Source organism: Stegodyphus dumicola, chromosome 2 (genome assembly GCF_044657685.1).
Source record: "Stegodyphus dumicola isolate Sdum_Otavi_A_Nest chromosome 2, ASM4465768v1".
NCBI lineage: Eukaryota > Metazoa > Arthropoda > Arachnida > Araneae > Eresidae > Stegodyphus > Stegodyphus dumicola.
This window is the reverse complement of record NC_140769.1, coordinates 264,656,411-264,678,468: the sequence shown is the minus strand read 5'-3', so window position 1 is coordinate 264,678,468 and position 22,058 is coordinate 264,656,411. Positions and strand designations below refer to the sequence as shown.

General features: G+C 31.7%; 1 protein-coding gene across 6 annotated transcripts in view; it reads right to left on the bottom strand.

Annotated features, from left to right (window-relative positions):
• The window catches only part of LOC118197830 (A-kinase anchor protein 13-like), a 281,410-nt gene that overhangs the window by 83,882 nt on the left and 175,470 nt on the right, over positions 1 to 22,058 (bottom strand). For 3 of the 6 annotated variants that reach the window (XM_085812122.1, XM_035369379.2, XM_035369383.2), the window contains 8 exons: positions 18,989 to 19,034; positions 14,307 to 14,390; positions 9,349 to 9,410; positions 7,220 to 7,266; positions 5,262 to 5,333; positions 3,220 to 3,273; positions 1,864 to 1,907; positions 511 to 602 (listed from right to left, as the gene is read on the bottom strand). In XM_085812122.1, the coding sequence (XP_085668248.1) occupies positions 511 to 602; positions 1,864 to 1,907; positions 3,220 to 3,273; positions 5,262 to 5,333; positions 7,220 to 7,266; positions 9,349 to 9,410; positions 14,307 to 14,390; positions 18,989 to 19,034 (501 nt within the window). The remainder of the gene's footprint in view (positions 1 to 510; positions 603 to 1,863; positions 1,908 to 3,219; positions 3,274 to 5,261; positions 5,334 to 7,219; positions 7,267 to 9,348; positions 9,411 to 14,306; positions 14,391 to 18,988; positions 19,035 to 22,058) is intronic. The other 3 variants (XM_035369382.2, XM_035369381.2, XM_085812123.1) reach the window with 3 other exon arrangements.

Genomic DNA, 22,058 nt, shown 5'->3' with positions numbered 1-22,058 from the left:
GGTGCAGAATATTTTGGTTTATAAACCTTGCAGTTATCGAATGGCTTTCAGGAATGAATTAAATTCATGAAACAAGGTTTTACAGTACACGAAATCCGATTCACTGGCATAAAGGTTTGACTAATAATCTGGTACAAATTCTTATAAAGATATGTGATTAAAATTTCTAAAATCAAATGAAAACTTAAATGTTTGCATCATAAGTGTTTAAGGAATCGAATTTTCCAAACGCATTGCAACTGCTTACTTGCTGTTGAATGCCCCTTTACTGCCCTCAGATAAATAGTGTCATTTTCTCACTACTCCCTCCCAGTCATTTGACAACACCCATGATGAGAAAACTATGCACTAGACAATAATACCACATAATTTATTTGCTATATTAGTTTGATAAGGACTATATGCAATTAGGTTACAACTAGTGACATGACTAATTTGCTATCCTCTCAAATGAATGAAATAATCCATATCGATACGATTCATGCAAATGAAAACAAAAATCTTTCATACTTTTTTATCAACTGTACCGTGCCAAGACTCGGGCTCGTCATCGAGGAGATGAAGCATGGCATCGTCTTCTACATCACTACATCCTTGGCTACCTAAAAGAATTTTGACACGTTATCATATGGAGCTAAAATTAAAGGTCAAACAAAGTTCCTTATAATCATAACGTAATTTCTAAATGGTGCCCCACATAAGATCGCCAAAAAAGGGGGAAAAATAATAAATAAAATAGTACACTAATAATTAAAATAGTTAGCCAATTAAAACTAACATTTAATAAAATGTAAAGAGATAAACAAAAATTTAATAAATTAGGAAACTAGTGGTAAATGATTAAAAATAAAATAAAATATTGGATGTCCTCTTATTTGGGACTCTGGCTGGAATTACAACTTCACTCAAAACTAAAAAGTAATAACTCAACAGAGCTCCAGCTGAATTTAAGCCCTGAATATACAGCATAATGTACTACTTTAAGTAACACCAGAAAAAAAATTCTTTTTGCATCATACCAATTAAAAAAAGTTAAAATCGCTAAAGTGTCACTGATGGGAATAGAAAGAAAACATGGCAGTAGTTTTAACCGAGAATATGTAGGTATGAAAATAAAGAAATCGAATTCTAGCTCTCAAACAGAATGCAAAAGTGAGAAAAAATGTTCCCCTAAATCCAATGGTTAGCTGAGAAAAAGGAACAAGTGACAATTTTTGTTCCCTGAATTTAGTTGCACCATTCCAAAAAGCCCGCAGGTGCTGTTTTCCACAGGAAAACACTAGAACTAGAACGAAAAATTTACCCACTATCAAAACGCATCTGCACTTCCTGGAGAAAAAGCCTTTGATATGTAGGCTTTTCTTTCCTTAACCACTTCATCATTTCTCCTAAGAGTGAGACGGCAAATTGAAAAGTATCATCCAGGCATCAGCAACAAAATGCAGTCATTGGGGTTAAATCTGGCCTGAATCATTAGCCCCAAGAGAGTCTCATCGCTTTATGTTTTCCAACCCTCAAAAAATAAAAAGAGATTTATGACCTAATTTGTTATCCTCTTTCCAGTGAAATGTTGTGTTAGGATCATCATCAAACTACATGCCCTGCTTTGTTGGCCACTGATATACCCAGATCTAACCTTTTCTGATTTTTCCCTATGGGGTTAAACTTGGATAACTGTAGTTTCATTGTAAATTTGATTTATCAAAATAAAGTTACTAACATTGTTCACAGGTGTACTTTTCTCTCTTTTTTTTTTTTTTTTTTTTATTCAATATATAACAGCCTGTACTTAAAAGCATGCTTCATAAATCAGTATTACAACATTCAGGTTCAACTACACTTCCTTATAAAACAGTTACTTACCATCTTCTAGGGATTCCATAGACGCTGAATTCGTTTCATAGATGCTAGAGAAACATACGAAAATGTATTTTTAAAAGTTGATATTTGGTACATGGTATAATTACAGAATTAAAAAGTATGCATAAATGCTTTAACAAAAATCATGAAAGGGACTATCTAGGTTTCAAAACAAAGCTCAAGTTAAATAACAAACAAATGTTGGGGGGAACATTGAATTAAATGACTATAAAAATAATCAAATACAAGAAAATAGTGAAAATAGCAAAGAATTTGTGTTTCTTCTTCAAGGGGTTGGTATATCTAAAAATGGAAAAGAAAAAAAAACTGTTTCTGAACTAAAAATGCAAAATTAAATCAAAAACAAACAGTGTATCCACAAGCCCAACCTATATACTGTAAGAATTTTTAAATATACAATGTATATGCTACTGTTAAAGTTCGAAGGCCATTTATGCGCACATTACCCAGTTAATCTGCAGAATACCTGTTTTATCCTGTTAAAGTGCAGGATTATCAACAAAATAAAAGTTTTCTGCTCTTTACCTATGTAACATGCACATTAACATATTCTGAATCATTAAAATGCAAAAGCTTGCTTCTCTCTTTTCTTTTCTCTCCTCCCACAAAATAAATCCTCTGGTACTGGACAGGACTTTAGCACAAGCACAATGGTGAGCAATGAACATTTTAATAAAGGGCTTGCATTTTATCTAATAAAAACAAAATATCAAATTCGAATTAAGTGCCCTTCTCCTTTTTCCAACAAAAAAATTAAATTAAAAAATTGCTTGTTCATAATTATTAAAATTTTGTTTTAGACCATATTTTGTGTAAATTTAATAGTTTTCTGATTAACAAAATCAGCAATATTTAAAGCCAATGTGCTGCTACTCAGCAAAGCACAAGGTATTTGTCTTTCAAAATTAATCAACAAATTCAGCGACTGAAAGAAAATGCATTGCCACTATGTAAAATTAAGCACTTTTTATCTTAAACACATTAGTATGTTGCCATTCAGCAAAGTTCAAAGTATTTAATTTTTTTTTTTAATTAAATCTGTATGTGAATGATTAACAAAATAAAGGATTGAAATGTAATAAATACAGTTTTTCATCTCTATTGTTATAAATTAGCTGGAACTATGAAATTACGGTTATGAATATCTTTATATATTTTTTATTTCTTTAATAACTATCATAGGTGGCGAGCTGTGTGAAGATGGCTAGTTCAGAAACACTTAAATGGACAGCAACAATTATCAGCAGAAACATAAAACCATATTATATGAGCATTATATCTCATGAATGTTCTTTTTTTTAAAAAAAAAACAAAAAAGCTATTCTAAAACAAGCTTACTTTGAGCCACTGTCTTCTACTACCTCTACTTCTTTTTCTTCACATATTACTTTACTGTAAAATGTATAAATATATATACTGAGATTATACAAATAAAAATAGAAATCAGAAATACCAAATGAATTTTTCTGTATTATGAAATATTAAAATAATTACACAAGACACGTAAATGATAAAAAATAAAAACTTAAAAGGAAACCCAAAAAATATTACAAAATAAGCAATTTGATGAAAGATTCAATTTAACATAAGCATACAAAGAAACATTCCACAATTAAATTTGCATGCAGAAAAATCACAGCAAAGGATGCTTACACTTAGCTATAAGCACAGAACTGAACAAAGCAAGGCCTGCTATAGAAGCCAATGCAATCTGATTTAAAGGGCACTTAGCTATTTTCATAATCTATGTAGAATTTATTTAATGACTTTACTTGACAAACATACAAAAAAAAAGCAACCTTTTTGGGAAAAAAGGTCTGAAAAATTTGGTACTGTTCTATTATTATGACCACATTTAGATATCGAGATAAGCTGACCCATCTGACAAAAAATTTTAAATATGAAAATGATGGCCAAGATATTTACAATATGGTTAAGTTAAAGTAAAATGCAAGTGAAAAAAAATAAAATAACAGATAAAAAAAAATAAAATAACAGATATTCATACAATCAAACAAGTGACTGTTAAATATTTAAAATTTTTATTCTCGTTGCCAATTTCAAAAGGCAATTTTTTTTTTCTTTTCTTTTACAAAGTAAACACTGTAAGGATTTTAAAAGGAAATATTGGCAACTTCTTATGGACTGGTCTCTTGGGAAGTTTAGCGAAACATTAGCCGACAACTCTGGTCCTGAAAACAGAACAGCAACGAAATGTTTTTCCTCCTGATCTATGTTCAATTGCAGTCAAAACCTACACCAAACTAGGGTTCCTTTTTAGCATAATTTTAAATAGTTGACTAAAATCCAAACCAAATTACTTGACAACTTAATCCCGAACTTTATGTCACATTAGATGTTTTTAAAATTTATTTTGATCTTATTTGAAGACCATTTGGGGACTTTATGTCACTTAAAAAAAATATCATATTAACTGAACTGTTGATCATAATAAGCAATGCATTTTTCACATTTTTGTACACAAATAAGCAGGAATTTTCCTAATTTGACAACAATACCTGAATGGCAACATCAACCACAATCTCATTAAGTTGAGTCTACTGTATTAATGTTTATTGAGGAAAAGAGACTTCATAAGTATTTATAATGCTTGCTCATTGAAGAAGAAAGACACCTTGAAACAGTGTTTATTAGTGCTTGCTTGAAGATGAAACACTTCTTGAAAAATTGCACTAATGCTTGCTCCCCTGATGAAAAGGAACTATTTAGAAAAGCATTTACAATGCTTGAATAAAAAATAAAGGCTCCTTGAAGAACTGCATATTGAGACTTGGGAAATTACAAAAATCAATTATATAGCCAGCTCTATCACCTGAGTTAGTACCTAGGTCTAAACTACAAATAATATTACCTGGTAATCTTAATCATTTGGCCACTGGTGGGGCAATTGCCAAGCATAAGAGAATGATATTTATAAACTGCCTATCAACAAATACAGCAACAAAAATACAGCACATCTTTCATCTGTCAGCTCCAAACTCTATAAATGAAAGGGACAAAACTAAAATCATCAATAAACTCCGCCATAAAAGTGACTTTAAAATAAGCTACTTGAAATGGCAACAAATGGAGATGAACTTGGTCGAGGCATTCATTCAGATTAAAGCCGATGAAACAAACGAGCCCATAATGTTTTAGTAGAGATTTAGCATGTAAACCTAGATTAATTAATTTTTATTTTTAATTCTTATTTCTAACTCCAGAAATAATGCATCTACAGGTGCATGCAACTGCATTCAGGAACTACTGATTAAACACTTAATTTCAATAATAAAACTGTGTTTAGCGTCCCAAAAAACAACACTGATGTGAAAGGCAATGCACATCGACATGCAGTGTAACACACAGATTGGACTTACTTAACTCCCAGTTTAGTGGCCACTCTGCGCCACTGAGAATACCCACTGGGAGTGTAGTTTTTACGAGGAGTGCTGTGGGACAAAGAAAATATTTCACTTCATGATGTTCCTCATGCATTATTTTATGACGGATGCTCAAATATAAACAGGAATTTGATACCTAAACTTTACTTACTAAACAATTTAAACACATTTTTTCTATGTACTTGTCTACCATTGCAATACACTACACTCCTTTGGTGGTGACGATGTTTCTTAATTCCAAAAGAATAAAAGTCTTTTGATTACATGATGGCCATTTATTATAAAGAGCAGACAAACAGCAAAACTCCCAACTAGTACAAGCCGGACTACCTTATTTACTGACAACTGGAGAGTTGGAAAATTTGAATTGCATCAGAATACGGTAACAAATGTAGTTAAGGTCATAATTAAGTACTAAGTTTTGCAAATATGTTATTGCTGTGTCTAAATATTTTAAGAATAACTTTGTTATAGTACAATGCATTTTATTTCATCAGTGGCGTAACTTTGTTTAGAACAGATCAAATCCACATCACCTGATTCGATGAAATTTGCACAAAAGAATCGAGATATAAGCAGAATATTTAACTGAGGTACAAAATTATTCTTGCACAGCACCATTATATGTGAATTTCTCTCTTCTTAATTAATGACTTTTCCTTATAATTCTAAATTTATGGTGATCTTTAAATAGTGCTTCAACTCTACCAATACTCATTTTAAATTCCTTCAAGATTTAAAAGAGTGTTACATTTCATATTTATAAATCTCTTCCATGCATTTAAAAATTATCATGCACAAAAAAAGTTATTTCTAAACAGTCTATTAACTAATACAGCTACAAAAGTAATATGTCCTGGGTAAAATAATTCTTATAATATCCAAATTCTGCAAATGAATGAGGCAAAGCTAGAATCAATAAACCCTAGCATAAAAGTAGCCAGAAAAACTAGCAAACACGTTTGCTAATTAGCTATTAATGACCTGAATTAGAACGTGGATTACAGTCAGGTCAACTTCATTGATAAAGTCAAAGCGGAGATCATTCATTTTCAACCATCATCAGTCTCCTTTAAAAGATTTGCACCAATAATACATTCTAAATTAGAGGTTCTCACACTTTTAAATTGTATACCTCATAAATAAGAATCAAAAATAAATGTGCCATCACATACCAATATAAGTACCAAAAAGGGGCAACATTTTACATTCATTTAAATATTTTGGGCAAAAACTGTACCACTAAAAATAATGTAATGTACCATTAAAGGTACCAAATTTAAACTAAAACTAAATGTTTGATCATGTACCAATATATGTACCAAAAAGGACATCATTCAGCATTCCTTTATATATTTTGTGTAAAAATTATGAAGCCAAAAAATAATATAATGTACCATTACAGGTGCCAAATAAAAATCAAATATATCTATATACCATCATGTACCAATACCTGTACCAAAAGCAGCACTTTATATTTGTGTAAAAAGGGTACCAACTCTAATAATGTGATGTATCATAAAAATATATCTACCATAGCTTGAAACACTTTTATTAGACCAACAGACAGTCACACTAAATTTATTTTTAAGTTCCAAATATATTAGAGATGAAATGGAATTTTCATATCAAAAATCTAATGAAAATATGCTGGAAAAAATTGTTGTGAACCTTCAACTCCAATACAATTATTACAACTAACAGGGGTTACAGAATGAAAAACTACAGCTAATTTTGTCAAGTCCTAACATGCAAGTATTTTCTGCTGCGATTATGTTAAGCTCTTTTTACAAGAATGCAGCATAGTAATTCCTGTTTATATTGGAATGTCCTTCATAAAATACATGTGGCACAGTTTAGTTTTCAATTTTTTTATATAAAGATATAGTAAAATATCAAAACATTTTCTATGATCAAATGAGCTTTGAGCTTACCTTGAAGAGGAGGATGACATTTTAGGAGAATCTGTTGCTGTTGTAACCTGAGAAAAGCGAAAAGAAAAAATAAGTTTAACAGGAAACAGTAAACTAACTTTCAGTGAAGAATTTTTTAGAAAAATATGCCTCAGCTAGAAAGTAGGCATGATATCTCTCAATTTTTCACACTTCAAGATCCCAATTGACCAAGAAATAGAAAAACCGGGAGGTTTGGAGAAGATTTTATGCTAGACAGTCATTTCAAAAGAACTTCAAACAAACGTAAACATTACAATGCATGATGCAAATTACTGAGCTATTTATAATATGATTCTGAAGTAATATATTAATATTTAATTAGGTATTCTGAACTGAATGCTCTTTGGTTTATTCCTTTTTGTAATTTTCTTACACTTTTATTCTGAGAAAAATCCCAAGTAGGGAGGGAGAGCTTTTATCTGTCAAAATACTTTTAAACAGAAAACAAAATTAATTCACATGCATACTGTTATGTGGATAAATTTTGTAAAATATGAAGGGTGTCCCAACAAAAGCACTAAATTTAATATGATCAGTAAAAATACTCTATTTTTAGAAAATGAAAGTATTTTTTATATATTTAAAACAGGTAAATGTTCCAACTTAGAATGAAAAATACTGTTTTATGTATGTTCTCCATGATTTGCTCTGCAGCACCACAGCCGTTTGGTGAAATTTATAATTACTTTTCCATTTATCTGCCTATTGAGACAGCTAATGACACAATTTTCTATTTAAGTTCTTCTGTTGTTAGTCTTTCTAGGATATCTAGGATTCTAAGTTGCAAATTTGAGGGATTTGAACAAAACTGTAACATGCAACAGTGATATTTCTGACAAACCAGCTTGACTCCACGCATGGTAATGTAATGCCTGCAATCAAATCCGAGTCCTCAATTTTTTTTTTTTTTTTTTTTAAATTTGCAAACTGTTGTTTCATTAGGTTCATTTTAATGTCCAAAGACTGGACAAAGCTCCCTAACAGTTTATGCATAACAGTCATGATTCTTGTAATGAGTTTTCACAATCAAAACTTGCTTTCCTTTGCATAAATCTCCTGTTGATTAAGCTGCAATGAAGCTGTGAATTTAGCTGATAGTGATAAAATGCCAGAGACTATCTGAACGCCACACTCAGGGCTAATGCAATCAACCACATTTTAACCCTTTGCGGCACAGTGTGTCCAGTCTGGACACATCTAAAAATTTCCTTCTGTACGCACAGAAAAATTAATTGAAAAAGGATTTATAGGTTACTATAGGTTACACTCTGAACCTTCTTTATTTATAGTAGATGGCAGTTCAACACAAACCAGTCCATATATTTTAGCCATGTTTAGTTTTTTAAGCCCCTCATTTTTCAAAGAAATCTTCCAGATTTTCTTTAGGGTATAAAAGGAATTGTTTGAAAAGAAATTTCTATGTTACTTTTTTGGCTGTATGCTAATCTCCTTATTTTATATTAGTTTTAAATTTTTACCTTGAAATCTTGCCTAAAATCAAACGATGAACCCTAGAAGTACCCAGGACAACTGAGAGTTTGTATTCTTTGTTTCTCCGCATCTCATCGGTCAGTTCATTGACAACAATGCTCATTTCAGCACTCTTTTTGAAGCTCTATTCAATCAGTGTGCCAACTTTGGTCACCCGCCCCCACAGAATTAAACATAAGTGCTATCTTCACAAAATTTTAATTGTGTATTCCTCTGGGCATAATTAGACTGCCTACCTTTTTTTTTATCAAAATTCCAACTTTAAAAGGTAGCGTGCTGGAAAGGGTTAAATTAACTAGCTGCATTAATAGATTTTCTGGTGCATTATTCAAGTTTGTTTTTAATGGTTATACATCATCAAAACTTAGAATTTAAATAAATAAAATCTTTGCAACAAATAACACATAATTGAAAGGTATTCATGGGTCACATAAAACTGCTTTAAGATTCATATATAGGCCATGAGTATGAGATCACTAAACTAACTTTTTGTAACAGGATGAATCTTTATGACTAGCCCTGCATATTATTTATATATAAAGAAATGATTATATATCATCTACACTATATGAAACTTAAAAGTGGAAAAGGCTCATGTATTATGAATATAAACTTACATTTGTACGGCTAGGTTCGGCAACAGATGACCTTTTTTCTTTGCTCTGCTGCGGACATTTACCTACAACATAATTAGTTTATATGAATATATTTTATCTAATTTAAGTATAAAAGTTTTAACTTTTTTTTTTTTTTTTTAATAATTTGCATAATAGCATGGTGAAAAAAAAAGGTACTTTTGGATTGTCCGCTCTCACCCCTACCCCCAAAAAATCCACCAATTCATTGGTGATTTTGTGCAATGACAAAAAAAAAAATTGTCTGGCTATCTTTACAACTTACAGATACTTCATAAATAATAAGAAGAAAGTTTTTCACAATAGACAAAAAATTTTTTTGGAGGACTGTATGGCCGTTTTTACATTTTTGCAGCCTGTGTTACTTTTCAACTATGGCCTTCTCACAAGTTTTCACAATATTAACACTTAATAATAATTCCTATGCCTATATACATTCAAATTATATATCATCATATATTCAGGTTTTGATGTTTTGGATTATTACCCCTTGAGACGTTGACCTGGAATATAAAAATATCAATAATCTATAATGTATTATAAATTTTAATATGACTGGTATATTCACTTATAATTAATTAACTATAAAACATTTTCAAAAAGTATGATCTTTAATTTTTATTCACAATTTTAAAATGTAACAGGTTCTTTTATATGATTTTAGCATCTTCCGCAGATTAATCTACTTCTACTAAATTATCAATTTAAGTTTTTGATATATATATATATATATATACTATTTAAACCATTCAATCAGAAGGTAGAGTTTTTAAAATAAACATCAAATTCTGGAAAATACTCATTCTAAAAAAGGAACTTGCGAAAAATATTATTCCTTTAGATTTTAAAATAAAATTATGGAATTTAAAATTACAATGAACTGAAAATAGTATTTAATTATTTATTATTATGTATAATAATATAACTTCTAAATTATATTAATTGGTGCTTACATATTATCCCCTTGACAGCGAAAGTCGGCTACCATCGAACCATGAAATTTGGAGAAGATCCCCCCAAAGTTGTGCTAATTATTAATGTGGAATTCTGAAGAACAGTATTCGACCACATTCATTTTTTCACTTCGTATGAAGATTTTCAGCTATTTCTAATATTTTGTTCAGCCCTCTGACTTCACCAAAATCTTGTTTTATTTATTTGATAATGACAAAGCCCACAAGGGCTATTTGCCTAAGGGAACAGATTCCTTCACGGAGGCCTTTCTAATGGAAACTGGATCCTATACACATTACACATGGGGAAACCACAAAAATACCCATGCAACCAGCCCATTTGCCTCGAGCCTCAGACCGAACTAGCAGTATTCACCGACTTTACCACTCGGCTGCTGGTGGGCCATCTCTGTTTAGAATACTATAGGTACAAACTTCCTGCAAGTCACTGCTCTACTCTGTAATTATTCTGCTGGTCATATTTGGCTTATCATATCCTGTCCATTAATACACACTTTTTTTTTTTTTTTTGTAGTAGGATCCTGTAACTGTGGATATGAATGAAAATAATCCACTGTTTGCTGTTCTGCAGAACAACTCAGGTGTCCCAATTTTTAATCATTTTCTTCAAAATGAAAAAAAAAAAAAAAAAAAAAAAAAACAGCAATAACAGTTACCTTATAGCCTTGTCCATCAAAAGAAAAAGTAGATGATCAAGAATCTATCACAGTTACACCAGACAATAGTGCAAATGTTATGAGTGTGTGTTATGTTGTAACTCTTATCCATAATTGAAATAAATCACATTGTTTAGTGGTAGTTTTAGTTAACAGGATATTACATAAATACCCATTACTTAAATCTGTAGGGCAACTATTCTTTTTAAAAATAGAACTTATGGAATATTTAAATATATAAAGAGAGGAGTGAAGAATGACTCACTAACAGGCCTTAATTTGGTTTTATTTAGTTACGGCAAAGCTATCTGCCTACGGGATGCCTTCGTGGATAACGTTCTAAGGGAAAGTGGCTCGTATACACATCACAGACGGAAAAAAAAAACCATGAAAACGCCCATGCAGCCAGCCTGTTTGCCAGGATTTTGAACCCTGGACTGAATACCAGTGTGAACGAATTTAGCTCATAACCACTGGTAGGCCTGGTCATTAACAAAAGAGAGGGGGAGGAGAACTATGAGTGCGATAACATTATGAAATATGAGAAAATTTTATTTATAGGTTACTATTTAAAATATGAAACTGCTGTTATCTGAAAAAAACTGAACGGCAACATATTTTTTTTTAATTTTACCGACCTTCCAGGAAAAATTTCCCTGAGCTTTTTGAAAAAAATTTTATATTTTCCTTGACCATTTTTCCTTTTAACTTCATACAGTTTTCCAGGTATATAGGAAATTTATTAGCAAATATTTATGTTACATGAGTAAAAAAGGTTTATTTTTAACTAAAGAAAAAGAAGCCTTTTTCTTAGAAAGGAATAATTTCAAATAAAATATGCTAATCATTGCTAATTAATTAACAGTCATTAACTAGATTGCTAAAAACTGAATCTAAAATCTGAAATAGGACATTATTCATAAATTTAAATTTAAACTCATATAACAAAGAGAACAACATGCATTTTTAGCAGTTTGATAAGTATCTTTAAAATATTGCTAAACAGAAAATTAACACAAAAAATGTTATTTTTCATGCATAAAAATTACAGATGCATATTACATAACCATGCATATTTAAAAGTTGTTAATGCACTTTTCCATTACAACATATATGTACATATATTGGACAACAGTAATTTCCAGGAAATAAATATTAAGTACATCAAGATATTTATTTCTAAAATTTCATGCTAATGCTATATATAAATGTTATAGAAGCAACTGAAACATACAAGAGAAAGACCCAAAACAGCAGCAACAACATAAAATAGCAGACAACAAAACAGAAATGTTAATTATATAGTAACTGAAGATATATATTTTTTAATTATACAGTAAATTTTAATTATATAGTAATCACAAATACAACGCTTTGCTGAGAAGTAATGCTTCAAGCATAAATTCATAGAAAAAGAAAAGCACCACTTGATAAAAAATTCATACACTTGCAGTAAATACAGGATGCATCGTAAATTTGTGTAAACTTTATAAACTCATAATAAAAGATGCTCAAAAAAAGTAGCCAAAAGAGGGCCCTTAGATGTCATACTGAGATATTTTATACAAATCAGTAAAACACAAACAAACAACAAAACAGATAATAATAGCATGATACTGTGCATTTACTTTAAAATAAAAGATGTTCAACATGACTACCTGCATAAGAAATCAAGCAGGTAAGGCATGCCACTACAGCTATTACATCCAAGTTCAGCATGTCAGCATCAATGACACCAACAGTCTGTCGAATGGCATCTTTCGTTCCCCCAAAGTGGCTGGTGAGCTGCAGTACACAAAAGACCTTAAGGATTTCCACAACCAAAAATCTGCCAGGGTCAAGTCTGATGATCGTGATGACCACTTGTAAGCTTGACTTATGACTCATTCTTCAGTGAAAGTTTCCAACAGGGATATCTTGGCTTCATGTGCAACATAGGGTGGGTCACCATCCTGCATGAAACTGACAGCAGGTAATGCATGTCTTTCCCACAATGCAGGCATAACATGGGCATGCAAAAGCATAACATACCATTCTGCAGTGACTGTACAAGTTTTCCAGCTGGATACAGGACAGTGCTCTTAAAAAAACGAAAAGGCCCAGAATGAAAGATGCTGTGAAACCACATCGAACAGTCACATAAGGAAAACGCATTGACTTGCTCAAGCAGTCACAAGGGCTCGAAGTCTCCCAGATACGAATGTTATTGACATCACCATGCACTGAAAAGTGTACTTCATCTGTCCACATGATGTTCAGCAGTCACTGCATGTCATGTTTATTTGTGACAGTGACCATGTAACAAAGTTTCGTCTTTTTATCTGTACCTGCCAGTAATAACTGGTAAAGTGCCTATACTTTGTGCCGATACAGATTCAAGATTAGGTGCAGAATATGTCGGATCAACAATTCAGGAATCCACGTCATCCTTGCAGCTTCACAAGCACTGCTACTCCCCACTGACCAATTCTTTCATGACCATTTGTACAACATGGATGTGATCCATGCTCAGAGATGATCTGCTACTTTGTGAATCATTCTTAAAACTCTCATACTCAAAACATGATGCTAAATTCAGTAATCCATTCGATGAATTGTGCCTTCAGTCTTTTTTTGTGTGAAAGTTTTGCAATGCAATACTTGTGGATTCACTATTTATTCTTGTAGAAACGTTTAACCATGTGGTAATTATAGTATGCTTCCAGTATCTAACGATGAATCCATTTCCAGCCTGGTGTTTTACTGCAAGCCTGATTTGCATAAAATGTCTCAGTACAACATGTGAACACCCTCTTTCTGTTACTTTTGGAATCACTTTCTTTAGCACATGGAAAAAATATTCAGTGTACTTTTGATCATATTTGTGCAAACCGAAATTTTTTCAGAGCATTAATTCTTTCATTATGTAATTATGAAGTTTGCATAAATTTATGACAAACCTGTATAATACTTTGAAATAAATTCTTATAGCAAAGAAAAGCGACACTTTGACCCTAAATTCTTATAGCGAAGAAAAAAAGTTATGTTTTGAACATAAATTCTTATAGCAAAGAAAAATAATACTTTGATTTTAAATTCGTTTAGCCAAAAAAACTTTGCCAATAAATGTTTTACAGAAAAAAAAAAAAAAAAAAAGAAGGATATGTTTTGATCATAAATTATGTAATACAGAAAAGTTATGCTTTGACCATAAATTCTTATAGTCAAGAAAAGTTAATGTTTTGACCAAAAATTCATACAGTAAAGAAAAGTAATGTTTTATTTTCATAATCAGAAATATTTCATTAAAACCAAAAATACATTTACGTACCTACAGGAACAGAAGTGGAATTTATACATATTATAGGCTGCACTCCTAGGAGATGGCGATAGCGTGAAGGATAGCGAATGCTTCCTGAAACATTAGTGAAACAGTAAGCATATTATCTGTTTATTTTGTGATACCTGAAATAGGCTTAGTTAGTTCCTTGAAACCTAGATTTAGAACTGCTTATAGTATATTTATACATACTTTAGTCTTCAGTAGAAATCTAAAAATGATCTTGGTAAATTTCTTAATTTTTTTAACCATACATAAAATTTATATTTTGCATTATGCGGCTCTTTTAAAAGTGAAATCATCAACTCATATTCCATGCCAAAAACATACAAATTCCATTTAAATTAGCTGAAGATGCAAAATGAAAGAAAGAAACAAAGTGACTACGAAATAATTTTCTGTTTAAATTTTTATAAATATTTTACAAGACATGATGACAAGAAATGAACAAGTCCAAGAGACACATCTAAACAAAGCTTACAAAACAAAATAACAAAAAGTGTTTTAACTCCAAAATCACAGAAGCCAACCTTGAAAAATGAAACACTGGAAGTTTCTGAGAGGTTTTATGCTGCACGGAAATGTAATTTTGAAAGATCTCTACATTAATTTAAATTCACTTTATATTACATTATTCAGGTTACTGAGCTTTTTACTGAGTTTCTGATGTAAGTGAAACATAAGTTTTTAATGGGTACTTTCCTTGAGGTTTACAAAACAAATGAACAGGGTATGTCAACTTATGACATGAGTAGAAGAAAACATAAGATGGATAACAGGTGATTAATTTAACTGGTATAAACCGCTGTGTTATATTGGTAGCAACAATTCCAGGTGATACTTCACATAAATGCTATTCAGGATATTCTGCTAGACTTCTACTCCCATTCTTGTCTTTGAAGCTGTATTCCATCCAGAAAATCCCATATTTCACTTTTACACCCAAAATATCCCAAGTAAGGAGGAAGACTTTTCTTACTATTGTAGGGTTAAACTTAGTAATGTGCTGTATATTGACAAAAAAATAAAATTGGATTTATTTTGTGCTTAATCTAATCTACAGCCATATGTCTTAATTCTGACTGCAACAACATTGGAATTCTAAAAATCACTCAATTAGAATGGGAGATAAAGGCAATTTCATTCCAGGTGGGGTTTGATGATAATTTTTATCGCAAAGTAGCGACTTTCTGGAAAGTATGCAAGAAGACAGTTTTGAAACACTATAACCAATTTTTTCAGAGCCCATACCACAGTGCATAAGTAAGAGTCAGAGAACTAAGGAGCTGAGTTGCGATTCCAATGTAAGATTTAACGGTTAGTTGAGTAACAAATTAAGAGTTTCACCCAAGAGTGATTCAAGGAATACGATTTATTTCATATGCTAAGGAGGAACTGCTTCACATCCACATTCCCCTTGAGTAATTTTCTGCTAGTTACTGTAGTGTGCATGCTACTTATTGCCCTTATTTTTCTATGTATGTATATGATGAACTGATTAATAATAGCCCCAACGAAAAATTGATTTTTGTGTGTATATAATGAAAAAACAAGAGTTTTCTGGTATGCAGAACAGGAAAATAAAAAGTATCGGTGCTGACAAATAAAGATGCCAATAATAGCCCCAATGAAAAACTGATTTTTAAAGTAATTAATACGAACACTGAATCACATTAATTATAGTTGGTTTTAAAATTTGCTCAGCATTTGGGCTATTATAATATACTTTTATTAATACTGATAAATGCTTTATTTTACATTTTGAAATTTCCTCCATTCCCTTCTTAGGCACCATTCCTTTTTCAGAATCAACTCAGTTGGCTGTATTTTGATCTATCACTTCGCAGACAGCTGATTTCTATTGAATTTTTGTAAGTTGTTATAAACTGGTTTCAAAATGCTAAGCAAAAAAAATTTGTTTTTTGAAAAGTTGAAGCCAAAATTATAAAATTCATCTAGACACGAGAAAATGTTTAGTTAAGTTCATCCCTTCAAGATTTTCATTGGATTACATCCAGATGCATATCCAGCTACATAATATTTACAAAAACTCACAGCTTAAGCATATTAAGTAAGGATAGTTATTTTTTTCTGGTATCTGATGTTTTCAACTAAAACAAAATTACTTACTTTTTCCTTAAAATTATTCACTGTATTTGACTCATGCTGATAATGTAATTGATTATGGATGGCTTTTATTTTACTAAATACTATGGCAGTCACTCACTCTAGTTTCATATATTCCATCAGAAGCTTTATAAAATCAGTACCTAACTATTTAAAATTAATTTTATACTAAAAGAATTTCAAATGCTTAACTGTCTGGAAAGGTCGAGAATACCTAAGCTATTTGCACAACTTAAAAAACAAATAAAATGAAAAAAAAAAAAAAAAAAGCTTTCAGAATACACAGTAATCAAGACCAGTACAAAATACACACATAGTTGCCAATCTTGAAGCATGAAAAACCGGGAGACTTTTGCACTGTGTAGTGACATAATTTCAAGAGGACCCCAAACTGATGAATTTGACTTGAAATTCTGTCATAATACATAATTCAGATTAAAAGATAATGGTTCTGAGGAAATATATATTAAGTTTAATAGTATTTTATTTATTGCTCTAAATTTTAATTTCATTCAATTTTATAATTTCCTCAAAATTTTACACATAAAAAATTCAAACAGAAGAGAAAAGATTTTATTTATAAAGCATTTTTAAGCATGAAAATGCTATAGAAAGAACGAATAGAAAATGAAAAATGAATAGAAAGAAAAGAAATAGAAATTAATCAGCAAAATTTTGTTTAACATCACTCAAAACAAAAAATAATTTTGAAATATTTTTAATTTTATCGAGAGACAGAAAGGTTAGCTTTCCCACCCCCCAGTGAACTAGTCATCAAAATTTTCATCATAACATTTCCTTTTATTTCAACATATAGTCATCATTAATCCTTAAAAAACCAAGTCTGAAAAGTTCAAATTAAGAAAAGTAAGAAGCGATCGATTTTGAAATTTTTTATGAACCAAGAAGCATGTTGTAAAACCTCAAGAAGTTGCATTAAATTGTCAGAAGTTCCAAAATACACAAGACACATATAAAAGAATGATACGGTTCGAAAAGTTGATGGTAGATTTATTTCTCATTTACACACACAATTCAAGCCATCAGTAGGTATAGGTAGACAATAGAATTTCGACATTAATCCTACAGATATAATTCCAACATATTAACTGTGCATCTGTGCCCCAGTTTTGACACAGATTACCCATAAACACGGAACTGAAAGTCTCCCACTAGAGATGGGCAAAACCATTCTTTTATGGGATTGGATCAGAATCATTCATTCAATAAACTTAATCATTTCTCTTTTATGGCTCATAATTCATTTATAACAACCTAGATGAAAAGCATCGGGAACAAGAAGCAAATCAAAAGCAGAAAGAATTGAATAAGCAATGGGCTTAGAAACAATAAACTAAATTGGAACAAAGAGCGAAAAGAATCAACTCAATTAAATATTAACTTCCTGAACTGATTTCTTTCAACTGTAGTTTTAAGATTCTCCAAAACTTCTTTTATACATAAAACTAACAATAAGATTCTAGAATAAAAAATTTCCAAATGTTAAGAAATGATATAAATTAACTTCACTTTTAACATGGGAGAACTTTTTTCCCTAAAATGGAAATTGAACTTTTCTGACATGATTCCAGCAAGAGCTCCTGTGGTGAAATCAAAAATAGCTTTCCTTATTTTCACAAATTTGTATATTTGTTTGCATGGTACAATGAATCACTTCATAAAGGTACAGCACATGTTTACTGAAGGGCTGCAAGAACAATTTTAGCATCATAACAGGAGATGGCTTTTCACCCATTTTGAATTATAAGAGATTTGTGTTGTGACTAGAGGTTCATTTCTGGATATACAGAGATACTAGTAGTTACCACAAACAAATTCCAATTTTGAGGATCATGTTCGACAACGGAACAGAGCCTTCATATTTTCACAAAAATGAAATTGTGTACCACAGTTTTTTTCCACAGCTCTGGATCTGATATGCAGCATATGAAGAAGATAACATCCTTTTTAGTTTGCATCATCTGCCAGATCTTATGTCCTGAGAACTTTCTTGTTCTCAAGAGTGTGTCAATGATAACTAACCACCATTACCCATAATTCATCCATTCCCATTACCTCTCCAGAGTGATTCAGCATAACTGCAGAGGAACAACTCAGATGTGAGGCATCCATAAGAGAAGAGCTCTGTAGACAACATTATGATGAGTCCGTAAATCACTCAGTCATATTTCTACGTTCCAGGGTGCACCACCAGGAGGTGGATCTACACTGCACTAAAACTATCGCAAATATAGAATTGTCAGCTGGCATAATCTTTCAGACTTTGGAGATCATGGTTTTAAATTCTTAGCAAAAGCAAAAGATAAATAGTCTCAGAATACCCACTTAACTCAAATGCCATGCAAATAAACAAAATCAAACCAAATGCATTCACAAGCTCAACCCCATATAACTAATTTTATAATAAATTTTTAGGGAAAGCTAATTTCAATATACATGCATACACATGCTTTAAAAAAAGGGGGGAAACCATGCAAACACAGATGTGACTGGGATGCATTTACCTCATGGTATGACAAACTTACCTGAAGGCGTAAGCAACGAAGAATTCATGTCCTGAGGAGGCTGAACCTGAAAAATTTGGATTTATTGTATATATACAAGTGTCTAGGATAAAAAATAAATAAACAAAAATTCTAACTTTAATTTCTAACAGTCATTAGATTCTCTGTTTTATATTAGATATCCCCCTTTCTATTCTAAAAACAGTAACTGCTTATAATAAACCTCTCAAAACTGCATTATTTCAAAATTAATCACTGTCATACTAGCCAATCAAATTAACAGCTCAACAAAAATAAAAATCCCCCTGAATTGAGCTTTGACCTTGAATATGTTGCATTTGCTGTCTGCTTCTTTTGCTATCTAGACCCCTCCTGGTTCTCGTTTAGCCACATTGCAAAACTGAAACTCTTCCATGAGCTTAAAAGAAAACTGCCTATAGAGAAATACAGAACAAAAATTGCATAGGATAACAGCAGAGATAGCAGATGATGCTTGCCAAATGAACATTGCATTACATGACATTTTACAAATTCACATGTAAATGTGCTTCTTGAATGACACTTCTTTAATTTCTTCATTTCTAATGATTATTTCTTCTTTACTCTCACTCAAAGCATTTTTTTTTTTTTTTTTTTTTTGTTTCGAACACTGATTTAATTTACGTAACTAAAAGAATTTATTTTCAGATCAAGCTGTTTCAAAATACACGTAAATTGTTAAAAAAGGCTCAGAGTCCAAATGGTATACAATGTAAGATGTCCTTGTGACCAACTATAAGGCATACATCAGGCCACAGATTGAATACGAATGCAAAGCCTTTTCCACAGCTAGTGAAGTCGTAAAAAAGAAAAAAAGAAACTTGACTCTGTTCAAAAGTGTCTATGAATAATCTGTGGTGCTGCAAAATTCACTTCAATTCCCTCCATTGGCTGTCAAGCACAAATAGAACCTCTTGAAAGTTATTGAGACAAGGTAATAATGAACTTCTGACAATGCTATGCACCTACGAACAGACTCAAGTATCTGAATACACCACTAGCCAAGGCTCAGGCCCCTTTTCAAGAATATAACCAAGAAGCAGGCCAACGTGCTCATTTTAGAAGACCCACGATCAACCATGAAACATCTGATATACCGTTTTCAATCTCTCTCCCACAGACGAACGAAAGGCAGATGTCTGTCCATATATCCTTAAAGCAGTTGCACTAAAATGATCACTACAAAATATCCCGGGCCCAAATAGATTCACGTATACACGGATGGGTCAGCTATACGTGACAACCGCTATAAGTGAGCCACTCTTACTCCCTCCTCATCAAAGGAGCTTTCCTGTAGGCAAATCAATGAATGACAAACTTCAACGGGGAGGTAATGGTTATGCACGAGGCAGAAAATGCCCTTTACCACCTTAACATCAAACAAAAAGTAGTCTTCCTCTCGGACTCAATAGCTGCAATAAAAGCAATCGTCAAGACAGAATCTCCTGATGAATAACTTGCAGCCCAGCCTCGGGAAAGATCACTCAAACTACAAGCAACAACAGATATTCAGTGGATCCCAGGGCACTACGACAGCACAGGAAATAAACAGGCAGACAGACTCGCAAAGGAAGGATGCTCTATGCCTCAGCCAATGCACCCCCTAAGATATAGAATTATATGCAGCAAAATTACATCGACAGTCAACAACACCATGGATGAGACACGTGGAGAGTAGCTGCTGTTGGTAAAACAAGGGAACTGATAATAACAAGATCCATCCCCAATAATCTATCTGCTCTGAGACACTGCTATGGCTATCTTCATCTTCAGATTAACCCCAGGCCACAATTACCTCCAGAGCCATCTCCATAAAATCAGCATTGTCAGCTCCCCCATATGCCCCCTACGAAATTCAGGAGAAGGGAACACTGATTATCTTTGCACCTGCAATGCTCTGGAAGTAGTAACTCGAGAAGACAATGAAAGGATGGTCACAGCTATACTGAATGACACTGCATTAAAAGGCTGACCTGTCAAAGATGGGCATTGGTTGAAGAAGGTACCTTGTTCATAGTATTTTTCTACAAATTATAAGATGGACCACTCCTTCTTCCTCTGCTTTGCAATTGTCCTCAGATTAACCATGACTTTGAGTAAAGCATGAATGGCATCCTCCATATTAGCTCAGTAAATTGTAACCTGACCATAATTTCTATTATTAAATAATGAAAAATTAATATGTATGTATGTTCCTCGTACTGTGGAAAATGGACATTAACTAAAACCACTAAATTTTGAATACACATAAGTCCTTCGCTGGAGCATGGGCATCTCAAACATGAATTCTGATTTTTTTATTTATTTTGTATAAATTTAATGACTTTTTGATTTAAAAAGCAAGCAGTGACAGAACTGCTAAAAATAAAACATTTTTATCTGTGGCACACCAGACTGCTACCATCTAACAAAATGTAAAATATTTATCTTAATTTTAAACAACAAATTCACTTATTTAAAAGCAATGTGCTGCCACTACATGAAATAAAATACTTTATCTTACACATATCAGTATGTTGGCATTTGGCAGAGAAAGATATTTAACATTTAAAATGAATCTGTACATTATTAAGTAATAGTCTATTATTGAGTAATAAACTGATTTTAAAGCAATCAACATTATTCTTAAGAATATTGTTTCTGCTTTTTATTTTGATTTAAATAAAAATGCTTTTAAACCACAAGATGTTTATTAGAAATGTTAAATAATTTTATGAAATTATACTAGTTGGATTTATTAAAATCATTATTTTTCTTTTATTAATACTGCTTTAGGTGGCTAGCTGCTCATAGAAACATTAAATCTACATAACAGATATTCAGAACTTTCCTGATAGTACATCAAAAAGTAAACTAAAAATGAATTAAATATTTAAATTTAAATATAAACACCACTTATTTAACAGCTTTAAATTGATATGAAAATAAAAATTAAACTGAAACCTCACATGGCAAACACTTCTCGTATATTACCACTTCTGAAACTGTATTTCTCAGAACAAATGAACACCAGTATGGAACATCAACCCTCTAAAACAGCTTCCATAGATAA